This window comes from Myotis yumanensis, unplaced genomic scaffold (genome assembly GCF_028538775.1).
Source record: "Myotis yumanensis isolate MYYU_CA2020_CCGP unplaced genomic scaffold, mMyoYum1.0.hap1 SCAF_3, whole genome shotgun sequence".
NCBI lineage: Eukaryota > Metazoa > Chordata > Mammalia > Chiroptera > Vespertilionidae > Myotis > Myotis yumanensis.
The window spans coordinates 152537117-152561327 of NW_027223754.1; the positions used below are offsets into that span (position 1 = coordinate 152537117).

At 43.4% G+C, this 24211-nt stretch overlaps 1 protein-coding gene and 1 long non-coding RNA gene across 6 annotated transcripts in view; one reads left to right on the forward strand and one right to left on the reverse strand.

Annotated features, from left to right (window-relative positions):
• The first annotated feature begins 2787 nt into the window (after positions 1-2787).
• Positions 2788-24211, forward strand: part of CUNH12orf56 (chromosome unknown C12orf56 homolog) — a 77207-nt gene continuing 55783 nt past the window's right edge. For all 4 annotated transcript variants that reach the window (XM_070409805.1, XM_070409806.1, XM_070409807.1 and 1 more), the window contains exon 1: positions 2788-3068. In XM_070409805.1, the coding sequence (XP_070265906.1) occupies positions 2817-3068 (252 nt within the window). In that variant the 5' untranslated portion in view covers positions 2788-2816. The remainder of the gene's footprint in view (positions 3069-24211) is intronic.
• LOC139006949 (uncharacterized) overlaps positions 3725-24211 on the reverse strand; it is a 101393-nt gene continuing 80906 nt past the window's right edge. For both annotated transcript variants that reach the window (XR_011470814.1, XR_011470815.1), the window contains exons 3-4: positions 4789-4912; positions 3725-4020 (exon numbers count right to left, since the gene is read on the reverse strand). This is a non-coding gene — a long non-coding RNA (uncharacterized lncRNA). The remainder of the gene's footprint in view (positions 4021-4788; positions 4913-24211) is intronic.

Here is a 24211-nt window from a genome sequence, read left to right on the forward strand (position 1 = left end):
TCTAGTTTGAAATCTGTATAGAGTTCTTATGACCTATGGCCCACTGGTCACTTCTCTACCAAAAACGCAAATTTAAAAAAAGAACAAATACCATTCTTTTGTTTGTATGTGTGTGCATGTAGATTAGATTTTTGTCCTGAGCCTTAATTTACCAGTAAAGTTTAAAAAGTTAAGCTAGCATGCAACAAAAAATTTGATATTACTTTGTATATGGGGAACCAAATGACTATATATGTACCAGGAAATCATATACTTGTTCAATTTGTTTTTAAAACACTCACATAGTGTTTATACTCAGTTATACTCTGTACTCAGGTACCTTTTCTAAGTACTTTAGAAACGTTGTTCTCATAATAATCGTATGGGATTGGTAGTATTACTTCATTTTACAGATGGGGAAACTGAGGCACTGAGAGTTAAAATTATTTGTTCAAGGTCATTTAGCTATTGAATGTAAGGACTGGAATTTGAACCCAGGTCACCTGGCTCTACTCATAACCACTGTCCTTTCAAAGGAATTGCATTGACCTAAGGCTACTCTGTTCTTCTGGTGAGAGTTCTCCTGGTTAGGGAGAGTGCCTTTCGGGATTAGTTCTAGGTAAGTAATGTTCCATTTCTTTTGATAGTTTTATCAAGAACATCTATTAGGTGCTTGATTATAGGGGATATGTACCAAATGCTTCTTGAGTCTGGATAGACTTAGAAGATAAGAAGTAAGTGTCCATCTCAGGTGTATTTATGTTCACTATTCACATAAAGCTTACCAAAAGATAAGGGACTATGAATACTTTACCCGTCTATAGTGCTTTTAGAATTGACATTCGTTGCCTTTGCTCCTCACACCAACTCTGTGGTTTGCAGGGCAAATGTTAGTAGTTTCATTTTAAGGATGATAAAACCGAGGCTCAACGTTTTAAATGACTTTCCAAAAATCTCAGATGGTGAGCAACAGGGTTAGGCCTCTAATCCAGTTCTCCTGACTCCAAGTCCAGTGATCTTTCTCCTATATTAAATCCCCTTCCTAGAATCTGAACTTTGCTGTTACTTTGGCAACAGTGCAGAACATTGAGTGCCTAGAAACCACGACACTGCCTTCTCTGTGCCACAAAGTTAAAAGTGTAACTTACTGGTAGGTCATTAGCCATCAAACCCTTTGTTAGAACCCTTCTTCGTGTGCTTCATCTTAACTTTTGTTAAACCTAGTACTCTTGTCACCAAAAGCTCACTTTTAATGGGCTTGTTGGCAGATAGATCAGGCACGGTCTTTTCTGGAATGTCCAGACATTCTGTTTCTCTTGGTCCTGGGTTTGGAGTAGGAAGCCCGAGAGACACCCAGTAACAGCTTGAAGCGAGGTCGTCTCCCAAACTTGGGCCTCACATTCCACCTCTGACATAGCCATTTCCCTGTCAACAGCTCTTGTGAGGTGTGGCTGTTTGGCAAAGGTGAAGGGCCTTTGCCTTCTGTGGGTCTGAGGTTACACACTCTGTCTAGAGTGGTTCAGATAGGGAATAGTCCTGATTTCAGAGGGAGGAGCCGTGCCCTGGGAGCTCACTTTTCATCCAGCTATGAAGTTCTGAAGAGTCAGATGGATGATCAGATTCTGAGAAAACTTTAACTGCTAGGTCATTCACGATTTTGTCAGCAGGTGGCACTGTTCTCTTTACGCACCAAACACAGCCTCTCCAAGAAAAATACTGTTCCTATTTCTTTGCTGCAATTGAGTTCCTCGGACTTGCTCAGCCAGCCCCAAGTATTTCTCCTCAGTTCCCTTTAGTAGCGATTTAGTGTACAATAACCCGAGTATACCCTGTAATGTATATATGCTCTCTTTCCATAAAGAATTTGAAATTGCTTACAACATACAGTATAGGAGGAAAAGGAGAAGATAGTTTGCAATAAAGAAGATATAATTTGATTCTGGGTTGCGGGTAGCTGGAGGAATTGTAGGATTATTGGGAGCAAGTTTCTGCTGCACTCATCTCTCTAACCTAATTTATAATGTATTCCTGTTCTGTTCAATCTAAGCAGTACTTTTACTACCCTGCAGCCTCAAGGCTGCGCAATCAGCATTCCTAAACCTATAAGCTTCAATCTTTTCAAGATGCGGGCCTCACCCATTCATTCACCCTATACAGACTGAGCTCTGGCTGTCCCCAAGGCCTGGTCCTGGGCATTGAGACCACGAGTATATCCATTAGGGAGCCTTGGCTGTGCCCAATCAACTTACGATAGGATTCTCTTCTCTCCGAGAAGAGGGAAGACCTACGCTTATACTCATTAAGATGAGACGGCTATTGCTAGCAATGCTATAATCACATGCTAAATCTTTGTGATGGGTCTCAATAGGGATCTAGGATTGCTTTTGCTTATATGAAAAATAAATTAAGTTCCATCTCGTTCAAGTTTCTAACAGAAAACCAGATTAAAACTGCGGCTTCAATACAATTTGTAAGGACTGGCGTGGTCCACAATAGCTGGGTAGCCCGGGGTGTGGGGAGGCTGGGCGGAGGGCCCACGCAGCCTCCAGGTCCTTGGCGTCTCACCCCGCCCATTGTTGTCCGAGTCCGAGGTTCGGACGAGGATTGGAGGGGAGTGCGGGGCCGGGCGGAGGGCTCCAGGGAACCAGCCTCAGGAATCCAGCTCCAAAGTTGCCCCCACTGCCCCCCGCTCTCTGCGCCAGGGGCACGGGGCACGTGGCAACCGTGGGGCCGGCCGCTTTGTGGCGCGCGCGGGTTCCACCCAGGGCGGCGCCGAGGCGGGGCTGGGCAGAGGCGTCCGCTGTCCCCGGCGCTCGGCCCGGCCGCGGGCGCCCCGCATGGCCAGCCCCGCGGGGTCCGGCTTCCCCGCGCGGACCAACAGCCGCCTGGACGCGTTCCTGCGCAGGCACCTGGCGCCCGAGGTCTACGATGCCATCCGCGCCTACGAGCCGTGCATTGTGGTGTCCGACTCAGAGAAGCACACCTTCAAGTACTTGGTCCTCAGCGACCGGCTCATCTACCTGACCGAGAACCCGCCCAAATCCATCCGACAAGTCGTGGACCTGCGGGACGTGGTGGCCATCGACCTGGTGAGGAGCGAGCACGAGAGGGCAGTCGGGTTCCCGAGCATCCTTTTCTTGCCCCCCTCCCCCCACCCTCAGCCCCCTCCACGCGGGAAGGAAGAGGAGAAGGAAGACCGTCCCCTTCCCTCCCTGGACTCCCGAACTCTTTAACTTACTACAGTACTAGCAGCCACAGAGGGGAACTGGATTGCTGCGTGCATTCCGTGTAAAGATGTCTTGCCCGTCATACCCCACTCCCGCCCCCAACAGGGCTACAGATTTGAGAATCTAGCCTGGTATCAAACGTACAGTTTAAAGGGATTCCTTCGTTCATGATGCACCCAGCTTGCGCCAGGCACTGTGCTACTCAATGAGGATGCCGAAATGAAGTAGGGTTCCTTCCCAGAGACAGAAAGCCAACCCCCATGCAGATACATGCCATGTGATAAGTGCTAATTATGCCTTGTTTACTTTTTATTTTTTTAACCTCCAGCGTTTAGAGCATGTTAGGTGTTCAGTTTGAATGAATGAATGCATTAATGAGATAGATGTGCACAGGATGCTTGGCAATCTCAGGCAGATCGCTTGATCCACACTGGGCTCAGGTCAGACTGGAAAAACGCCCTTGGTGGGACTGTCATCAGAGTGGAGCCTTGCAGGAGATACAATCTAGCAGAGCCACGCCTTGTCCCAGTTTTTATTGTGCTGCTACTGTATCCCTTTTACACCAGGAATAGATTTACCTTATAAACCAGCAACAGGTTGGAAGCAGTCTCTCTCCTCCAATTACTGTTCTCCTCCCCTTGGCTCCTGTTGTCAGAGCTGCTTTCCAGGTGTGTTCTTCCTTTTTCCATTGGGGACAGGTGTCTAGCCTTGTCTTTCCCCTGCTTGTCTGAGTCTTTATGTTCCCAAGGGAGAGGCTGGTGAGACTCTTGATGGGGCTGTTTTGCCAAGAGAATCATAGCTTGTTTGGAATAGTCTGCAAGAAGAGAATAAAATTAATGAAAACATGTTGTTGTTTTTTTTCCTACTTAAAAGACCTCTGTGGTATAATATCACAGTGCAAATTAATTCTTTTGTTTGTCTTTTAAAGTAAAAGTTGGGAAGAATCCTACAAAAAGGCTTACCAATTTATTTGGTCATATTGTAGGTACAAAATTTCAAGCATATAAAGATGCTGAACAAATATAAGATTTGAACACAACTGATTGAATGTCAGTCTTGCACAACAGAGTTTAACTTTGGTTAAAGTTGGGGTAGGCAGGTTAATGGCTCCCAAGAGAAATCCCTGGAACCTGTGGATATGTTACGTTACATCATTACCTGGCAAAGGGAACTAAGGTTGCAGATGGAGTTGAGGTTGTTTACTAATTAGCTAACTTTAAAATAGGGAGATGTGCCGAAACCGGTTTGGCTCAGTGGATAGAGCGTCGGTCTGTGGACTGAAAGGTCCCAGGTTCGATTCCGGTCAAGGGCATGTACCTGGGTTGCGGGCACATCCCCAGTGGGAGATGTGCAGGAGGCAGCTGATCGATGTTTCTCTCTCATCGATGTTTCTAACTCTCTATCCCTCTCCCTTCCTCTCTGTAAAAAATCAATAAAATATATTTAAAAAAAAATAAATAAAATAGGGAGATGATTTTGGATTACCTGGGTGGGTCCAAGGTAATCACAAAGTCCTTAAAAGTGGGAAAGTGAGGCAGAAAAGGAGTCAGTGGCAGAGTGATATAGCATGAGAAAGACTTACTGGTTTTGAAGGTGGAAAGAGGAAAAGGCTAGGAATTGGGTTTGCGCCTCCAGAAGAAATGCGAGCCTGCTGACACCTTGATTTTAGCCCAGTGAGACCCATTTCAGACTCCTGTACTCCAGAACTGTAAGAGAATAAATTTGTGTGGTTTAATACCACCAAGATTGTGGTAATGTATGACAGTAGCAACAGGAAATTAATACAGTAGTTTTCCCTATTACAGTGTTTTAAAATGGGTAATTATTTTAAAAAAATATTGCACCAGTGAGAAATAAATGTAATCATGCTAAGCACAAATTCCTTAAAAATCTATTTTTCTGAGTTTTAATAAAATAGTTCTAGGGTTATTATTATAGTTCAGTGGCTGTTCTAACCTCCATAGGATATGTACAAACAGGTGTTGCAGAATTGTTTTACCTGGTATCAATTAATAACCACAGATGTAGTTGACTATCATTCTCCCATGAACACTAGGTCTTTACTTAATATCACAATGTATAGAATTTTCCTGATTTCTGTGTTATATCTCATGTAATTGTCCTCCTATCTACGCTAAGAAAAGACCAGAACTTGGATTGGGTACAAGTGATATTTCATTTGCATCAAAGATCAGCTTAAGTTGCACCTGGAGATCTCAGTAGGCCTATGCTATGGTTCATCTCCTAAAAAAAAGAAAAAAGAAAGAAAAAGAAAAGAGTTTCTAAGGTTGCTTGGGCAAAGCTTTTATAAAAGGCCGACATTTTTCCTTAAAAGTTACTTTTAAAATTATTCCCTAGAGTTCTGCTCTTGTTGTATGCATCAAAACACTATTCTTTTAAGTGCTTCTAAGTGTGAGCACCAAATATCTAGAACAGTCTGTGAATTTCCTAAGGGCTCCCTCCTAACAGCTACAGAGGAAAAAAGAATCAACTCCAGCAGCCCTTGCCTCCACGTGTCGCCTCTCTTTCTTCTTGTCCTTTCACCACTGCCCCCTCACGGAGTATCTGCTCTCAGCCACCCCAGGCTCCGGCATGGCCTCTCGGAGAAGCAACAAATGCACCTTTTACAGTCTGTCTTGTTTGTCTGCAGTGTTTATTTCATGTCCTCCTCCTTCAAGGTAGTTCAGATCACCATATTCACAACCCTCCTCCTGCACTTCCTTTTTCTTCTCTTCCTCCTCCTCCTCCTTTTAAAAATGTGAAACACATTCTTAGCTTGGACAGGTTACAGGCTGTGCTGAAGGGACCACTGTGACTTGCCAATTGATCCCAGCTTTCCCCCTTTCTGTATTCAGATCCTACACTTTTCTCTTTTTGGTTAATCCTCACCAGAGGATATTTTCCCATTGATTTTTAGAGAGAGTGGAAGGGAGGGGGAGAGACACACTGGGAGAAACATTGATGTGAGAGAGGCACATCGATTGGTTGCCTCCCACATGTCCCCTGACTGGGCTGGGGATTGAGCCTGCAACTGAGATACTCGCCCTTGAATGGAATCGAACCCGGGACCCTTCATACCCCGGGGCCAACGCTCTATCCACTGAGCAAAACTGACTAGTGCAAGTTCCTACACATTTTCTAGGCTAAGCCCAAGTGGCTCTGTCTTCAAATCGTGTTACCTTGGCTGAGCCCAGGATGGCAGGTTTTTGGTCTGTTTTGTTCATTGCTGTGTCTCTGGTTCCTAGACCACCGTCTGACACAGATGAGATGCTCAATAAATATTTGTTCAATATTCAATGTAATCTGTCTCTTCTCTTTCCGAATTTATTGTCTGCAGTATACATTTGGGCACTTTATAATACATTTTATTCAGCTTTTGCGTTCTACCGGTGTAGACTTACTTGGTCAAGTTTTTTAACCTCTACTCCGTGCCTCACTTCCTCATCGGTAAAATGGAGGTAACAGCACCTTACTTACAAAGTTGTTGGAAGGAGTAAATTAACAAATGTAGCACTTACAGAAGTACTTGGCACATGATAAGAACTACATACAGGTTAGTTATAATAATCTCTATTCCCATATAGTAAGTCAATCAAGGTTCACCAGGAACCTGTAAGATCCATATTATTATCCCCTTTCCAAATTAGGACACTTAGCTTTAGGAGATTCAGGAAATTTGGAAAGAAAATAACTGTTTTTGAGCATTTATTATATACTAGGTGTTTTAAAATACATGATCTCATTTATTATTCTTGAAAATCTACCCAGTAGGTTTGACAAATTTAATACATTCAAAAATAGAATTCCCCATCTTTACCCCAAACCATGTTCATCCCTCAGCTTCCCCTATTTTAGGAAATAACATCTTCCATCATCTTTAATTCTGTCTTTCTCTTACTCCCACATCTAACATATCCATACATCCTTTTTTAAAAAAAACGTATTGAGGTAACATTGGCTAATAACACTATTTAAATTTTAGGCATACAATATTATAATTTGCTATCTGTATACGCCATTGTGTGCTCACAACCCTAAGTCTGGTTTCCTTTTTTTACCATATATTTGACTCCCTTTACCCAGTTCACCCTCCTCCCACCTTCCTTTCCTTTTAGTAACCACCATTCTGATGTCTGTATTGGAGTTTGTTTTTATTTATTTTGTTAGCTCATTTGTTACTTTTTTATTTCATATTCTACATATGAGTGAAATCATTGCTTTTTGTCCTTTGCTGTCTAGCATTTCATTTAGCATATTACCCTCAAGATCCATCCCTATTGTTACAAATGGCAGTATTCCATCTTTTTTATGGCTGAGTAGTATTCCATTGTACATATAATACATTTTCTTTATCCATTCATCCACTGATGGACTCTTAGGTTGTTTCCATGTCTTGGCTATCTTACCTAATAATAGACAAACATGTAAATTAACCATCCCTCCACTATGCTCACCAGCAATCAGGAGAGTATACAAATTAACCCAACAAAGATGGCAGTTAATTTGCATACGGAGGGGCAAAGTGGCAGAATGAAGACTGAAGGCTCTGTCCGGAGCTGCAAAGACTGAAGGCTCTGGCCGGAGCGAAGGCCTGGGTCCTGGGTGCCAGAGGAAAACTGGTGCCAGCAGCCAGGGGAAGGGAAGACCTATTGCACGAATCTCTTCATGCAACGGGCCTCTAGTTGTAAATAAAGCTGGAATGAACATGGAGGTACATATATCTTTACCAATAAGTGTTTTCATATTTTTTGGGTAAATACCCAGAAGAGGAATTGCTGGATCATATGTTAGTTCTAGTCTTAATTGTGAAAGGAACTTCCACACTAGTATATCCTTTTGTCTTGTGTAAAGGAGGAAAATGTTCTCCTCAACCCTCTTGGGGTTCCTGGCTGGTTCCCTAAACTGGCAAAGACAGAATAACAGGAGAAAAGCATATAAATTTATTTAATATAAATATCATATGACATGGGAACCTTTATAAGGAAATGAAGACCTGAAGAAACAGTTAAACCTGTACATTTAAAAAATATATATTTTTATTTATTTCAGAGAGGAAGGGGGAGGGAGAGAGAGATAGAAGCATCAATGATGAGAGAGAATCCTTGATCAGCTGCCTCCTGCACACCCCACACTGGGGACCAAGTCTGCCATCCGGGCATGTTCCCCAACTGGGAATTGAACCATGACCTCCTGATTCATAGGTCGATGCTCAACCACTGAGCCAAACTGGCTGGGTGTAAACCGATACATTTTTAATAGTAGGTTTGATGAGGAATGGAGAGTCATGGAAAAATGTGATAGGACAAAGAGGGGTATGAGCTAAGGGTGATAAACTGGGGGAAGCTTGCAAGGCCTGTTGTTTGGATTCCTCCAGGCATCCCCGCCTCATAGATAGGCTGTTTCTTTCCTTGGGGTATAGGGAGGGCACCTCTCCCATGCTAGGGGGAAGGCCAGAGAGACTTTCCTGCATCTGCCTTTTTCTCAGATTCCTTCAGCTTAAAATATTCAGTATGCCAAGGTGCCATACTTTGGGGTCACATGTTCTGAACCTTGTCACTTGTCTTCCAAAATATATCCAACTATGATCTTTCTAAAACCTTTTTCTGGTGCCACTTGTCCAATCCCTTATGTAGACTATTGAAATTGCCTCCAAATTGATTCCTCTCCAAACAGCATCCTTAAACATACATTATGAATTGAATTATGTCACTCTTCTGCTTCAAAGACTCCATGAGCTTGCAAACTCCTTACTGCCTACAGACGCCTCCGTGAAGTGACCCCTCCATCCCTTTCTGACCTCTCACCACTTCTATAGGCTCTTGATGCTCTTCTACCATGCTGCCGTGCCTTTGTACCTGCCATCCTACCTGCCACACTCTTCCCAGGTCCTCGGAGGGCTGATTTCCTTCGTGTCTATTGTGTTTCCAAGGTCAGCGTCACCTCCACAGGGGTGCCTGCCAGGACCACCCAATCTAAAGTGCCATTCTCCCATCACACTGACCATATCTGTTTGTTTGAAAGCACTTACCACTATCAGCATTGTGAGATTAACCTTTGTGATGATCTATTATTCATCTCCCATAGTACCTGTAGGCTGCAGGAGAGCAGGACCTTGTCTGTCTTGTTCATCCCTGTCACTGTGAACTGTGTTCTCTGACACAGCAGATGGTCAATAATCACTTGTCAATTGCAAGAATTAATACATGAATGAGTAGATGCTCATGCCTACCATACAGTTGCCTCCTGGAAAGGGAGATTATATTTCATTATTTCTAATTATTGAGGGACCCACAAAGAATGACAACTCGTCACACTGGGCAGAGTGACACAGTGAGTGACAGAGCCACTAAATGCTCACAGGTTTCCTGAGGCTCAGGTTCAGCTCCATCACGCTCCTGTTGTGTTTGTATGATGTGATCCCTGTGCTGTTTATCTGTGTCGTGCATTTTGAGAGGTAATAAGAGTTACATAAGATGAGATCATTTTATGGATGCTTCTTTAGCTTTCCGTCTCAATTTTGACTCATTTGTAACATTTCTAAGCTCTCACTGTAGGAGGCAGAAAGAAGTAGTCATTTTGGCTTTTTCTTAATAGTTTGTTTGCATAGAGTATTTGGATATTGTATTGAGAAACCCCAAGAGGGCAGGCCCTTTGTCAGTTTGATTCACTTCTATGTCCCCAGTGGATGGAATGATAGTGTATTGATCAATAGTCTAGGTCAGTGGTCGGCAAATTGCGGCTTGAGAGCCACATGCGGCTCTTTGGCCCCTTGAGTGTGGCTCTTCCACAAAATACCGACTTCTGTGCATGGGCCACGAAGTTTCAATCACACTGTACATGAGCGCCCACACATGGTATTTTGTGGAAGAGCCACACTCAAGGGGCCAAAGAGCCGCATGTGGCTCTCGAGCCACAGTTTGCCGACCACTGGTCTAGGTTAAGATACACAACAAACAACCCCAAAGTCTCGGTGCTTTTACACAACATAGTCTGTCTTATTCAAGCTACTTGTCTATGGTGGATTAGCAAGGGGCTGTATTCATCTTAGTCACAAGATATGTGATACTTAGTCACACGTCTTAGTATCAGAGGGTGTATCTCAGCACAGGCTTGCTTAATCACCATGGCAGGGGAAGATTAACTCGGCAAATTATGTCCTGGGTTTAAGCTTCAACCCCAAGGTAACACATGTCACTTCTTCTCACATTTCATTATCCAGTCACTTAAAAGGGGGCAGGCAAATATGATCCTATTACGAGTGCATTCCACTGTCTGGAAGAGAGAACAGGAATATTTGTGAACAGCTCTAATGCCTACTTCAAATTGTTGCCATTTATTGAGTACTTACTATGTGCCACCCAGCTGCTATTCTAAGTGCTTAATTTAGAACTTCTTTATCCTTTTAACAATCCCAGATAATGCTGTTAGCTGTTTAACAGATAAGGAACCCAATGTACAGAGAATTTAAGCAGTTTGCCCAAGGTCATAAAAATAATGGCAGAATTTGAACCCAAGTAGTCTGGCTCCAGAGTCAGCGCTCTTAATCTCAAGGCTACAGCTGCCTCGGTACATAGTTTTCATTATTATCCAGAAAACTCTAAGCTCTTTGAAAACAGAAACTCCATTTTATATTTTTTATGTTCAATTTTGCACTTTGCAGTAGGAACTAAAAAATATCCATGATGAATTGAACTGAATAAATTAGAACCTAGATAATCAACTGCTGAAAGCTAGAGCTCGTTTATTCTTTGAAATTAAAGCTGATAGGGGAAATCTGAATCAAAACTCTGAAACCAAGACTAAAGTCCCAGCTGGTTTGGCTCAATGGATAGAGCATTGGCCTGTGGACTGAAGGGTCCTGGGTTCCATTCCCAGTCAGGGCACATGCCCAGGTTGCAGTCTTGATCCCCAGTAGGGGGCGTGCAGGAGGCAGCTGATCAATGATTCTCTCTCATCATTGATGTCTCTCTTTCTCCCTATTCTTTCCTCTTTGAAATCAATTTTTTTTAAAAGTCTAAAGGATAAGGTAAATATGGACTTGTTAACAAAATATTGAAAAACAAGGTATAAGGGTTATCCTCTTGCTTTTGAACGTAGTATTTTAATATAAGAAGTCAGTTCCAGTGGCAAATATAAATATAGATAAAAATGATATAGAGCCCTAGCTGGTTTAGCTCAATGGACAGAGCATCGGACCTCGGACTGAAAGGTCCTGAGTTTGATTCTGGTCAGGGGCATGTATCTTGGTTGCAGGCTCTGGCCCTGGTCAGGGAAGTAACCAATCTATGTATCTCTCTCACATTGATGTTTCTTTCTCTGTCTCTCCCCCTCCCTGCCACTCTCTCTAAATATCAATGGCAAAATATTCTTGGATAAGGATTAACAACAACAAAAATGACATAGATACATGCATGATGACATATTATTTTTAGTTAGTCAAAGCTGTTAGAAATATTTTCAGATAAACCTTTAATCATTTGAGGTAATAACAAAAAAGAGCATTCTCTTCTTTCCCCAAATGTCCCTTGCTGCCGCCATCAGAGACAAATACTGGACTGAGTGGACCATGATCTGGCTCAGTATTGCATTACTGAGGTTCTTATGAACAACCAATGATCATTAATTATAACAGATATCTCTTGGGTATGTACCATGTTCCAGCCTTGTGCCAAACACTTCATTTTTTTAAAAGTTATTAGAGAATTCTTTTAAAAAAAATCTTTATTGTTGAAAGTGTTACATAAATCCTCCTTTTCCCCCACCATGTAACTCTTCCAGCCTGCTCCTGTCCTCCCCACCCCCCAGTGCTAAACACTTTAAATGGATTATTTCATTTAATCTTATTCTAAAAGGAAGGTGACATTATCTCTCTTTTTTTTTTTTAAAGATAAGAAAACTGTGGCAGAGAAAGGGTAAATCCTTGCACAAGGCCCTGTATTCAGCAAACACCTGAGCCGGAATGTAAACTTAGATCTTTTGACCTCAGGGCCAGCGTTCTAAAACCACCATGCACATAGCAACCGCTGGCCTTCCTGTCAGGAAGAAGGGGATGAAGCTATAAACACCTTTTTATTTTACATTTTTATTTTTTTTAACTTAAAAAAACTTAAAAAAAAGTTTTAACAACATAACTTTCTTTAAATTGATTTTTTAGAGAGAGAAGAGAGAAGGGGAGAGAGAAACATCGATGTAAGAGGGAAACAACAATCAGTTGCCTCCTGTATACACCTGACCAGGAAGCGAACCCGGGGCCTTTCAGAGCATGGGAAGAAGCTCCAACCAGCTAAGCCACATCAGCCAGGGCTATAAACACCTTTTTCATTCTCAAACACCATCTCTCTGTATTCAAGGTCATTGTCCTTCAAAGCTGAGACTGCTAACATTGCTGTTGCTGATGAGGTTCAAGGGATGGGTTTGGCTGAAAAGGCCCAAGCAGGAGTAGCATCCTTTTCACAGGACCAAGCCTTGAAAGCTTTTTTCTTGTAGTCTTTCTTAGCTGTGGCTCTTGGCCCTGAGGCAATGGTTTTTCAAGCCTAACATTGAAATTGTCTAGTGAGTCTCCAATATTATGATGAAACAGTGCCCAATTTTTAAACTGCTAGTTCCTTTTGGAAAATGTGGGTGGATCATTCATGCCAGCAGTATTTATAGATTATAAAAATAGCTCATCTACTCAGATTTCCATAGGGATTGGCATGCTATCGCTCAGGTAGAGCATAATGGGGAAAAAATACACACCTGGTTAAGACTGCAATGAGTTTTTAAAATTATGACAGTGGAAGGATTTGCCAAATGCTAAATGTAAAATAGCTTCTACTTCAGTATAAACTTATGGTTTCATTTGAGGGAAATCCATTCAAAATATCTGCATATATTCATTGGCCACTTTATCAGTTGATCGAATACTTTGGGTTTGCCATTGGTCCTTGTTCAGGTTTTCTCTGGAATACACTTGGAACAGGTAATTTATTAAATTGCAACTTGAGTGAATTATTACTTGCTTTCCTCTCTTTGTTGGAGACTGTAGAATTAGAGCTTGCTGGCAAGAGAGGAAGTTAGGACTTGAAAGAACCATGGAAATTGAAAATATCCCACAGTTTAGCTCTTTTTGGGCCTTACATCTGCTACCTAATGTCCCATTAAGTAAAATTATCTCCAAACTGAAGCCAGTACATGAGGCATGCCTTCAGTTTTTCCCTTTTTACTTTTCCTCCGATTTATGTTTTTCTTCTTTCTATATTGTACAGTTCCTTTGAACAGATATTAGATTTTATATGGAGCATTCTACCAATGTTTCGAATTACCAGGGATTATAAATACACACATGAATTTTAAAAATGGTACCTGCTTTTGAGTATCTCATAATTTATTTTTTATTGATTTTTAGATAGAGAAGAAGGGAGAGGGAGATAGAAGCATCAATGAGAGAGGAACATCATTGATCGGCTGCCTTCTGCATGGCCCCTACCGGGGATTGAGCCCATAATCGGGTATGTGCCCTGACCGGGAATTGAACCAGCAACCTCTTGGTTCCTAGGTCAATGCTCAACAGCTGAGCCACACCAGCCGGTGAGTATCTCATAATTTAGAGAGGAAGGCAAGCAAATGGGAAAGAAGAAAAACAGTTATAAGCAGATAATTATAATGAAATCTGAAAATAGATATAATAACTAGAATCCAGTGAGAAACCAGAAGAGGAACTATCATATTCTGTTGGGGGAATGAATGGGGAAAGGTTCACCCAGGCAGTAATTTTTTATCTTGACCTTAAAGGAAGAATAGTAGGTTCCAGGCAGAAAAAAAGGGCAACTATATTCCAAAAGGAGGGAATAGCCATGCGCTGATGAACAGTGATTCCTGATTAAGCATATGCTATGAAGGCACATAGCTGTTCTGTTTTTAGCTGTCTTTTCAGACAGTTTGTTCAAACCAGGATCCTACCAAGAACCACAGATTGCATTTGGTTGTCACTTCAAGCATCAACAAATTAGAATAACAAGTATGACATATCAATGCCCATTACCAGCTTTGGCAATCATAAACATCTTGCTGATCTTGGTTTACCTATACTTCATCCAAGTTTTCCCCTGAAGGATTATTATTATTTTTTATATACTTTCTTTTTTAAAAAAATATTTTATTGATTTTTTTTATAGAGAGGAAGGGAGAGGGACAGAGAGTTAGAAACATCGATCAGCTGCCTACAGCACCCCCCGCCCCCAACTGGGGATGTGCCCACAACCAAGGTACAAGCCCTTGACCGGAATCGAACCTGGGACCCTTCAGTCCACAGGCCAACGCTCTATCCACTGAGCCAAATCGGTTAGGGCCCTGAAGGATTATTTTAAAGCAATTCTCAAACTTCCCATTTTATCCATAAACAGTTCAGTGTATATCTCAAAGAAATAGGAACAGTTTTGAAAAAGTAACCATAATGCTATTATAGCACCTAAAAAAATTAACAGTAGTTCCTCAGTAACATTAAATATTCAGTAAATGTTCAGATTTCCCCACTTGCTCAAAAATGTCTTTTTATAGTGTTTGTGTTTGAATTAGGATCCAAATAATGTCCACACATTGTGTTTATTTGTCTCTTAAATCCCTTTTAATCCATGACAATTCTTCCTTCCTCTTCATTTTTTCTTTCATTTATTTGCTGGAGAAGTCATTGTCACTTGGTCTGGAGAATTTCCCACATTCTCCACCTAACCAATTGTATTTCTATTTCCTATAAACTGGGATGGTAGGTTCAGTGTTTTTGGCAAGAATACTGAGTTGATGCTATGTACTTCCTATTATATCCCATCAATGGTCACATACCATCCTTTGCCTCTCTTTTTGTGATGGTCAGACAGATCTGTCTATTGCTGTGTCTCTGAAATCCCTTTTTACACTAAAACTATCACCCCTCTCCCCTGCCTTCTTTTTATATGATTTATTAAAGAGATGGCCCAAAATTTTCATAAACTGTATTTCTTCTGCATTTGCTGATTGCTTCTTCCTGTGCTGTTTCACTTGAGAATACATTTTTTAAAATATCATTAACATACAACACTATATTAGTTTCAGGTATACAACATAATTATTCAAATTATGTGTATATTGCAAAATGATCACCACGATACATCTAGTTATCATCTGTCCCAATACAAAGTTATAAATGTTTTTTTTGTTGAGAACTTTCAAGATTTACTTTCTTAGTAACTTTCAAATTTGCAATATGTTATTATTGACAAGAGGCCCGGTGCAAAGATTTGTGCACCGATGGGGTCCCTAGGCCTGGCCTCTGCCCTCTTGGATCGACTGCTTCCAGAACTGTGAGAAATACCGTTTTATTGTTTACAAGCCATAAATAAATAAATAAACAAATAAATAAAACAAGAGCCATACATATGCTGTCTACAAGTGACCCACTTCAGATGAAAAGACACACAACAGACTGAAAGTAAAGGGATGGGAAAAGGTATTTCATGAAAATGGAAACAAACAAAAAGCTGGGGAAGCAATACTTATACCAGACAAAATAGACTTTAAAACAAAGGCTGTAAAACAAGAGACAAAGAAGGACTCAGTAATTCCACTTCTGGGTATTTACCTGAAGAAACCCCAAACACTAATTCGAAAAGACATATGCATCCATACATTCACTGCAGCATTACTTACAATAGCCAAGATATGGAAGCAGCCTAGGTGCCTATCAAAAGTCAAATAAATAAAGAAGATGTGGTAAATACATGCAACGGAATATTACTTGGCCATAAAAAAGAACAAAATCTTATCATTTGCGATAACATGGGTGGCCCTAGAGCAGTGATGGCGAACCTTTTGAGCTCGGCGTGTCAGCATTTTGAAAAACCCTAACTTAACTCTGGTGCCGTATCACATATAGAAATTTTTTGATATTTGCAACCATAGTAAAACAAAGATTTATATTTTTGATATTTATTTTATATATTTAAATGCCATTTAACAAAGAAAAATCAACCAAAAAAATGAGTTTGCGTGTCAGAGGTTCGCCATCACTGCCCTAGAGGGTATTGTGCAGAGTGAAATAAGTCAGAGAAAGACAAATGCCATATGATTTCACTTATATGTAGAATCTAAGGACAATATAAATGAGAAAATAAACAGAAATAGTTTCATAGAAACAGAGAACTGAGGGTTGCCAGAGGGAAAGGGGTTTGGGGGACTGGGTGAAAAAGGTGAAGGTATTAAGAAGAGCAAATTGGTGGTTACAACATAGTCATGGGGATGTTAAGTACAGCATAGTGAATCCTATATAATAAAAGGCTAATATGCAAATCGACTGAACAGCAGAACGACCAGTTGCTATGATGTGCACTGACCACCAGGGGGCAGACTCTCAATGCAGGAGCTGCCCCCTGTGGTCAGTGCGCTCCCACAGGGGGAGTGCTACTCAGCCAGAAGCCGGGCTCACAGCTGGCGGGTATAGCGAGTGCAGTGACTGTGGAGGGAGACTTTCCTGCCTCCACGGCAGCGCTAAGGATGGACTGCTGGCCAGTTGGACATCCCCTGAGGGCTCCTGGACTGCCAGAGGGTGCAGGCCAGGCTGAGGAATCCCCCTCATCCCCCCTGAGTGCACCAATCTTGTGCACCAGGCCTCTAGTATAGTCATAATATTGTAAAAACTATGTATGGTGCCAGATGGGTACTGGATTTATTGGGGGAATCACTTAGTAAGTGATCTAAACATCTAATCACTGGGTTGTACACCTGCAACTAATATAATATTGTATGTCAACTGTAATTGAAAAGTAACAAATTATTTTTAAAAATCAGGAAATGCTCTGGCCAGTGTGGCTCAATTGGTTGGAGAACTGTCCTATCAATCAAAAGGTCTCGGATTTTATTTCTGGTCAGGGCACATACCTAGGTTGCAGGTTTAATTCCCAGATGGGAGGCAACCAGTCAATGTTTCTCTTATATCCATATTTCTCTTTCTCTCTCTCTTCCTTCCTCTCTCTCTAAAAATTAATAAGCATATCCTCTGATGAAGATTAGGGGAAAAAAATCAGGAAAATAACACTGATGTATCTCTACTATGTAATCCTCAAACCCCACTCCAGTATTGCCCAGTATTCCAATAGTGTATTTTGTAATTTTAAAAAATCCAGTTTATGAAAATCAGCTAAACGCCTGTCTTTATCATAGAATGAAGATGATTCTCAGAATTAAAAATAAAAGTTATATACTTAGATTATGTTACAAACAAGACAGCCGGCCCCCAAAACTCCGCATTGCTGAACTGAGATTTAATTACAGTTTCAGCTCTCCCAGAAATGGAATCTTAAGCCAGTCAGTCAAGAATCACCTTGTTATCGGTCCAAAGTTTGTGTGCCTGACGCTTCAAAAGGCCAAAATTTAAATGTCAGAGTTGAAGAAAGGAAAGGCTTATTGATTGAGAAGGCATCAACTGAGAAGATGGGAGCCTTAGTGGTGTCTCAAATCCATCTCACCAAAGTACAGAGTTCAGGCTTCTTTTATGTCAAAGGAGGGGGAATGGGAGGGAATGTTATTGTAAAACTAAAGCTGCAAGCAGAATTCCTCTAATGATTAGAAGCTGACCAAGATGTAGTGAAAGAGAGACCAAACGTTTCACTCTATCACAAACTGATCAGCACTTAGATAATCTGCCTAATGGGCCCCTTCCTTCCCCTAAAGGAAAATAAACTTGCAATAACCAACCTACTTTTTTGCCTAGTGTAACATCCTTGTTCCCACTCTCATGGTCTATAAAAGTCTTTCAGTTTGTAGAGATCCTCAGAGCTCTTTTCTCTCTCTGCTACGTTGGATGCTGCTCAATTCGAATAGATTTTTGCTCAAACTCAAAATTTTTAATATGTCTCAGTTTACCTTTTAGCAAATCCCATCATCTACAGATCACCACAATGAACCACACACACACACACACACACACACACACACACACACACACACACATTTGTCGTACAACATTCCAAACTGTGTTCTATGCAAAAATTTGTTGTATAACATTCCAAACTGTGTTCTATGCAACATTCCAAACTGTGTTCTATATACTCCATGCACTATTTTGTAATCTTTTATTTTTATTCTACAGCATAGCATGGGCATTTCCATGCCAATGAGTACAGAAAAATTTACATGAGTGCTTTTTCTGAATGCCACCCTAGTGTAGTTAAGGAAGAGATGTCTTGAATGGCAAAGCTAACCAAATTCAATGATTACAGCAGCTAAAAAGAGGTCTGGCTCTACTTCCGCCCACATAAAGGAATTAGCATAATTTGACTGAAACTCTGACCTAATGAATCCAGCTGCTTGATTACTGTTTGGATCCCAGCCTTGTGCTTTCAGAAGAAAGACTTCCCTGTTGCTCCCAGACAAAATCCCCACCTCTAACCACTGGTAGGGTTACATTTTTAAACCTTAGCTGTTTTTTTGTAAAATTGGCTTTTGAAAAACTGCCTTGCCTACTCATTCTAGTTCCACCATTTACTGGTTTTGTGAAGTTAACTTTCTGAACCTCAGTTTCCTCCTGGCAAAATAGGGTAAATAATAGCTAACGACCTTATAGATTTATTGTGAGTATCTATCTATATATATAAAAGCCTAAGTGACTGTTATAACCGAACAACCGGTTGAACAGTCGCTATGACGCACAGTGATGACCAGGGGGCAGATGCTCAATGCAGGAGCTGCCTCGTGGTGGTCAGTGCGCTCCCACAGCCAACCTTCCATGGCTGGCCGGCCCCCATCGGCCCCTGGTGCTAAACCATTCGTAGAGACCTGCTTCTGGGTTGGGGTTTCATTCATAGCAGAGCAGCTCCTTGGCTGGGACCTATTGAAAGTCAGCCCTCCACACAAGAGTTTGTCTTGCTCCCATCCTCTCCCTTCCCCAGGGGCCACCCGCCCACTGCAGTGATGGCAAGGGGAGGAGGTGGTGGCGAGGGGAGGCGGGGAATCGCGTGGTGGCAGGGCACCAACGATGGTGTTGGTGTCCGGCATCCGTTCCTTCTGTGCCCGGCCCGGCGACCGTCGCCTCCTCTCCTGACCCCACCAAGGCCCTTGGGCTCAGGCTGGGACGGGGAACAGGGGTGGGTGGCAGCGGACGCAGCCCCTTTCCCAGGGGGAGCAAGGGTCAGCTCTCTCCTTGGGTGCCGGAAGCCGGTCCATCCTTGCTGTTTGACACAGTCGCTGCAGGAAAGAAACATCTGCACAGCATATGTTTCAATGGACCTGGCATATATAGCATACTGTTCTTAATATGTTTGCTCTCCTTAGTGCCATGTGTTTTAACCAAGGTCACCTCTCTGAGAAAGGTTGTTTCCTCAGGTGGAGATTTTTCCCTGAGGTTAGGGAGGGGATACAACCCCTTAATTAAGTGCCAGGCGGGTAGTTAAGCTACATAATCTTTACTCCCTGGAATGGAGATAAGAAACGCCCTAACCTTTGTAATAGAAATTGACAGGATTAAAATCGGCTGGTATAAATACGGATGTAACAAGACAATAAACGTCAGATCCTAACCAGAACCTAGCCAGAGAACATGGCAAAAGATCCTGGACAGAACCTGGCTACAGAACTTCACTGGAGAACCTAGACAGAACATGGCAAAAGAACCTGGATAGAACCTGGCTAAAGAACCTGGTGACTGAACCTGGCTGGAGAACCTGGAGAACCTAGCTGGAGAACCTAGCGAGAGAACATGGCACCAGAACTTGGTTGGAGATCCTGACCAGAACTTGGTTGGAGTTCCTAACCAGAACTTCGCTGGAGATCCTGACCAGAACTTCGCTATGCTGATGAACTGAAACCAGTTTCCATGTCATTCATTCTTCGCCGACTCCGTCCACACCTTTGGGGATCCCTGGACCCGTTGGGGTTGGACCCCAGCACTTGGGGCCGGTGGCCAACCTCCTGCAGTCCCTCCCCACCCCACCTCCACCAGCCAACCTCCCGCCATGGTCCCTCCCCCAGCCAGCCAACCTCCCGCAGTGCACGAATTCATGCACCGGGCCTCTAGTTATTATATAAGACCAGTAGCCCGATGCACGAAATTCATGCATGGGGGGGGGGGGGTGTCCCTCAGCCCGCCCTGCAACGATGCCAGCATCCCTTGCCGTGGACTCTGGCCCGAGGCTCCTCCCCTCCCCTCCCTCTGCCTAGCCAGGGTGCAGACTCTGGCTGAGCCCCCTGCCCTCCCCTCTCTTCACCCGGCCAAGCACACATGTTCAGCTTTAGAAGTTATTTACTTACTGATGGTTAGTTAATAACTTCTAAAGCTGAACGCATTGCCGCGAGCCCAGCATTCCTCACCAGGGACTCCAGCCCCAGGCCCCTCCCCTCCTTCGGTGCGGACTCTGGGCTGGCATCGCAGCGAGCCCAGCATCCCTTGCCATGGACTCCGGCCCAAGGCCCCTGCCCTCCCCTCCTTCCGCGTGTCCGGGGTGCAGACTCTGGCCCGAGGCCCCTCTCCTCCCCTCCTTCAGTGTGGACTGCAGCCCGAGGCCCCTGCCCTCCCCTCCCTCTGCCTGGCCAGAGCGTGGACGCTGGGCATCCCTGGAGGCAGACTCCATGAGCCCAGTGTTCCTTGCCGCGGACTCCGGCCTGAGGCCCCTCCCCTCCCCTCCTTCGGTTCAGACTCCAGCCCGAGGCCCCTGCTCTGCCCTCCCTCTACCCAGCAAGGGTGCAGATGCTGGGCATTCCTTGAAGTGGACTCTGCCTGGAGGCCACACAGCCGCACCAGACTCTGGGCTCACATTGCCAGGGCAACACCGCCAGCATCCTGCCCTGGCCACTATGGGCATCGCCATCTTTGTCATGGGGTGATGGTTAATGAAAGTCCCAGGAGCCCGCTGGCATGGCTACAGCCTTGTCTCCCGGGGCCGGTGAAAGTTCTGGGAGCCTGTGGCCATGGCCGCCATCGCCTCCTGGGGCGATTGACACCTGTGTATGCAAATTAACTGCCATCTTTGTCAGATAATTTGCATAGTCACTTGGATTGGCTGGTGGGCATGGCTGGTGGGCGTGGCTTCAGCGTAGTGGAGGAACAGCTAATTTGCATGTTTGTCTATTATTATATAGGACTAGAGGCCCGGTGCACAAAAATTTGTGCACTCTGGGGGGGAGGGGGTCCCTCAGCCCTGCCTGTGCCCTCTCACAGTCTGGGACCCAGCGGGGGATGACCATCTGCTGACTGAGGCCTGCTCCCCAGGGGATTGGGCCTAAGCTGGCAATCAGACATCCCTCTGGCAGCCCGGCAGCCAGCGGGGAATGTCCACTTGCCAGCGGGGAGCAGACCTAAGCTGCAGTCGGACATCCTTAGCGCTGCTGAGGAGGCAGGAGAGGCTCCCACCACCACCGCTGTACTGGCAGCCATCAGCCTGACCTGTGGCTGAGCAGAGCTCCCCCCTGTGAGAGCGCACTGACCACCAGAGGGCAGCTCCTGCATTGAGCGTCTACCCACTGGTGGTCAGTGTGTGTCGTAGTGACCATTCATTCCCAGTCTTTCTGCTGTTAGGGTCAGTTTGCATATTAACCTTTTACTATATAGGATAGAGGCCTGGTGCATGGGTGGGGGCCAGCTGGTTTGCCCTGAATGGTGTCCCGGATGAGAGTGGGGGTCCCCACTGGGATGCCTGGCCAGCCTGGGTGAGGGGCTGATGGCTGTTTTCAGGCTGCCTGCACCCCCTTCAGGGTGGGGGTCCCCACTGGGGTGCCTGGCCAGCCTGGATGAGGGGCTGATGGCTGTTTTCAGGCTGCCCGCACCCCCTTCAGGGTGGGAGTCCCCACTGGGGTGCCTGGCCAGCCTGGATGAGGGGCTGAGGGCTGTTTTCAGGTGGGCCAAGCCTGCAATTGAAGCTCCTAGTCTTTCCTTTTTTTTTTTTATTCTGGGATTTATTTACCTTCTGTAATTGAGACTTTGTTGCGGCTCCAGCTCCAAGGCCGGCTGGCTGAAAGCAGGTTTCTGGGGTTTGTTTAGCTTCTATAATTGCAACATTGTTGCTTAGACTGGAGCTCAGAGCCCAGCTGTGGCAGGTGGGGAACCTTGGCTTCCTCCATCACTGGAGCAAGCAAGCCTCATGTTCGCTTCAGCTGCCTGGCTGCCGGCCGCCATCTTGGTTGGCAGTTAATTTGCATATCACCCTGATTAGCCAATGGGAAGCGTAGCAGAGGTACGGTTAATTACCATGTTTGTCTATTATTAGATAAGATGGTATGTGCTATGTTCTATGAACTGTGTAATTATGTTTTTTCTGTTTTTTAAATTTAAATTCTTTATTGTTGAAAGTGTTACATATGTCTCCTTTTCCCCCATTGACTCCTCTCTGCCCGCTCCCGCTCCCCAGCACATGCCCTCACCCCCTACTGTCTTGTTCATTGGTTATGCTTATATGCATGCATACAAGTCCTTTGGTTGATCTCTTACTGCCCCCCTCCCAACCTCCCCTGCCTCCCCTTAGAGTAAAATGTGTAATTATTATTCAAATTATTATACTTTGTCTCCCCCCAAAAAACTGCTAATAAGAAATTTGACCCAGAAGTATTTACATATTCAGTCTACTTAAAGCATAGTTTTCATCAAACCAATACTAAATAGACTTGGAATCACAGCCAGTTGGACTAGTCTTAACAGAAACCACCCCCAACCCCCGAAACTCCAGAAGGATTAGAGACTTAACTGTAAAAGAGGAAATTGGAAAGGAAATAGAAAACAGAGGTGAATATTTATCTGATTTTAGGGTGTAAAAGGCATTTTTAAACATAAATCAGGGAAAGAAATGAAAAGGACAGAAGTTGATAGATTTACCACTTAGAAATTTTAAGTTTCTATGGTTTTTTTTTTAATTGTGTTTTTTTTAATTGATTTCAGAGAGGAAGGGAGAGAGAGAGAGAGAGAGAGAGAGAGAGAGAGAAACATCAATGATGAGAGAGAATCATTGATCAGCTGCCTCCTGCACATCCCCTACTGAGGATCAAGCCCACAACCCAGGCATGTGCCCTTGGCCGGAATCAAACCTGAGACCCTTCAGTCCGCAGGTCAATGCTCTATCCACTGAGCCAAACCAGCTAGGGCAGTTTCTATATGTTTTTAAAAAGACACAAAGATGTTTTCTACAAATCAAGCACTGTAAAATAACTCAAAGACAATGAAAGGCATAGATAACCTGATGGGTGAGCTAAATAGAACACTATTTTAAAATATTTACTGGAGAGAGAGAGAGAGAGAAAGAGAGAATGAGAATATTGACTTGTTGTTCCACTTATCCATGCATTCATTGGTTGATTCTTGTATGTATCCTGAGCGAGGATCGAACCCGAAATCTTGGCATATTGGGACAATGTTCTAACCAACTGAATTACCTGGCCAGGGCTAACAGAACACTTATCATCTTTTCCCCTGCATGTAAAAGTCTTTCACAATTTTTCCTGATAGTCTGTCCCATGCCCACCATCATAATCTCAAAAAAAGATTATTCTTAATCACAAAATAACACTCTTTAGATTGTCCTGATTATTTAGGTAGGTGCCACAAAAGTGTTAGTTTATCATATATTTGCAAGTCTAGAGTACTGAACAACTATTGTAACCATAAATTTAACTTTTGTCTGGAAGTTTTTATAATGAATATCAGGTTAAGACTTTCAAAAGCCTCTATTATTTGCTTTCCCAAGGCTAGGAAATCAAATCCAAGAAACTCTTACTACCAGATTTTCTTGCAGTACCCATATATTTCAGTGAATTTTGAAGTCCTGAGATTTCTTCTGGAAATCCTGACTCAGTCTACCATTGTGGTCAGAGCACTGTCTAAATAATGATGGCTTAGGTGTGAACTGTTAGTAGTTTGAAGAATCTAGTTAATCTTTTTTCCAGGAGGCTCTGAGACCTTCCTATGTTGAAGACACAAACTCTGGTCTTTAACATATAGTAGAACATTCAAGCAAGCATTACAATAAAATAAAATACAATAAAATACACTATCTGTAGGAGATAGATACTTCAAA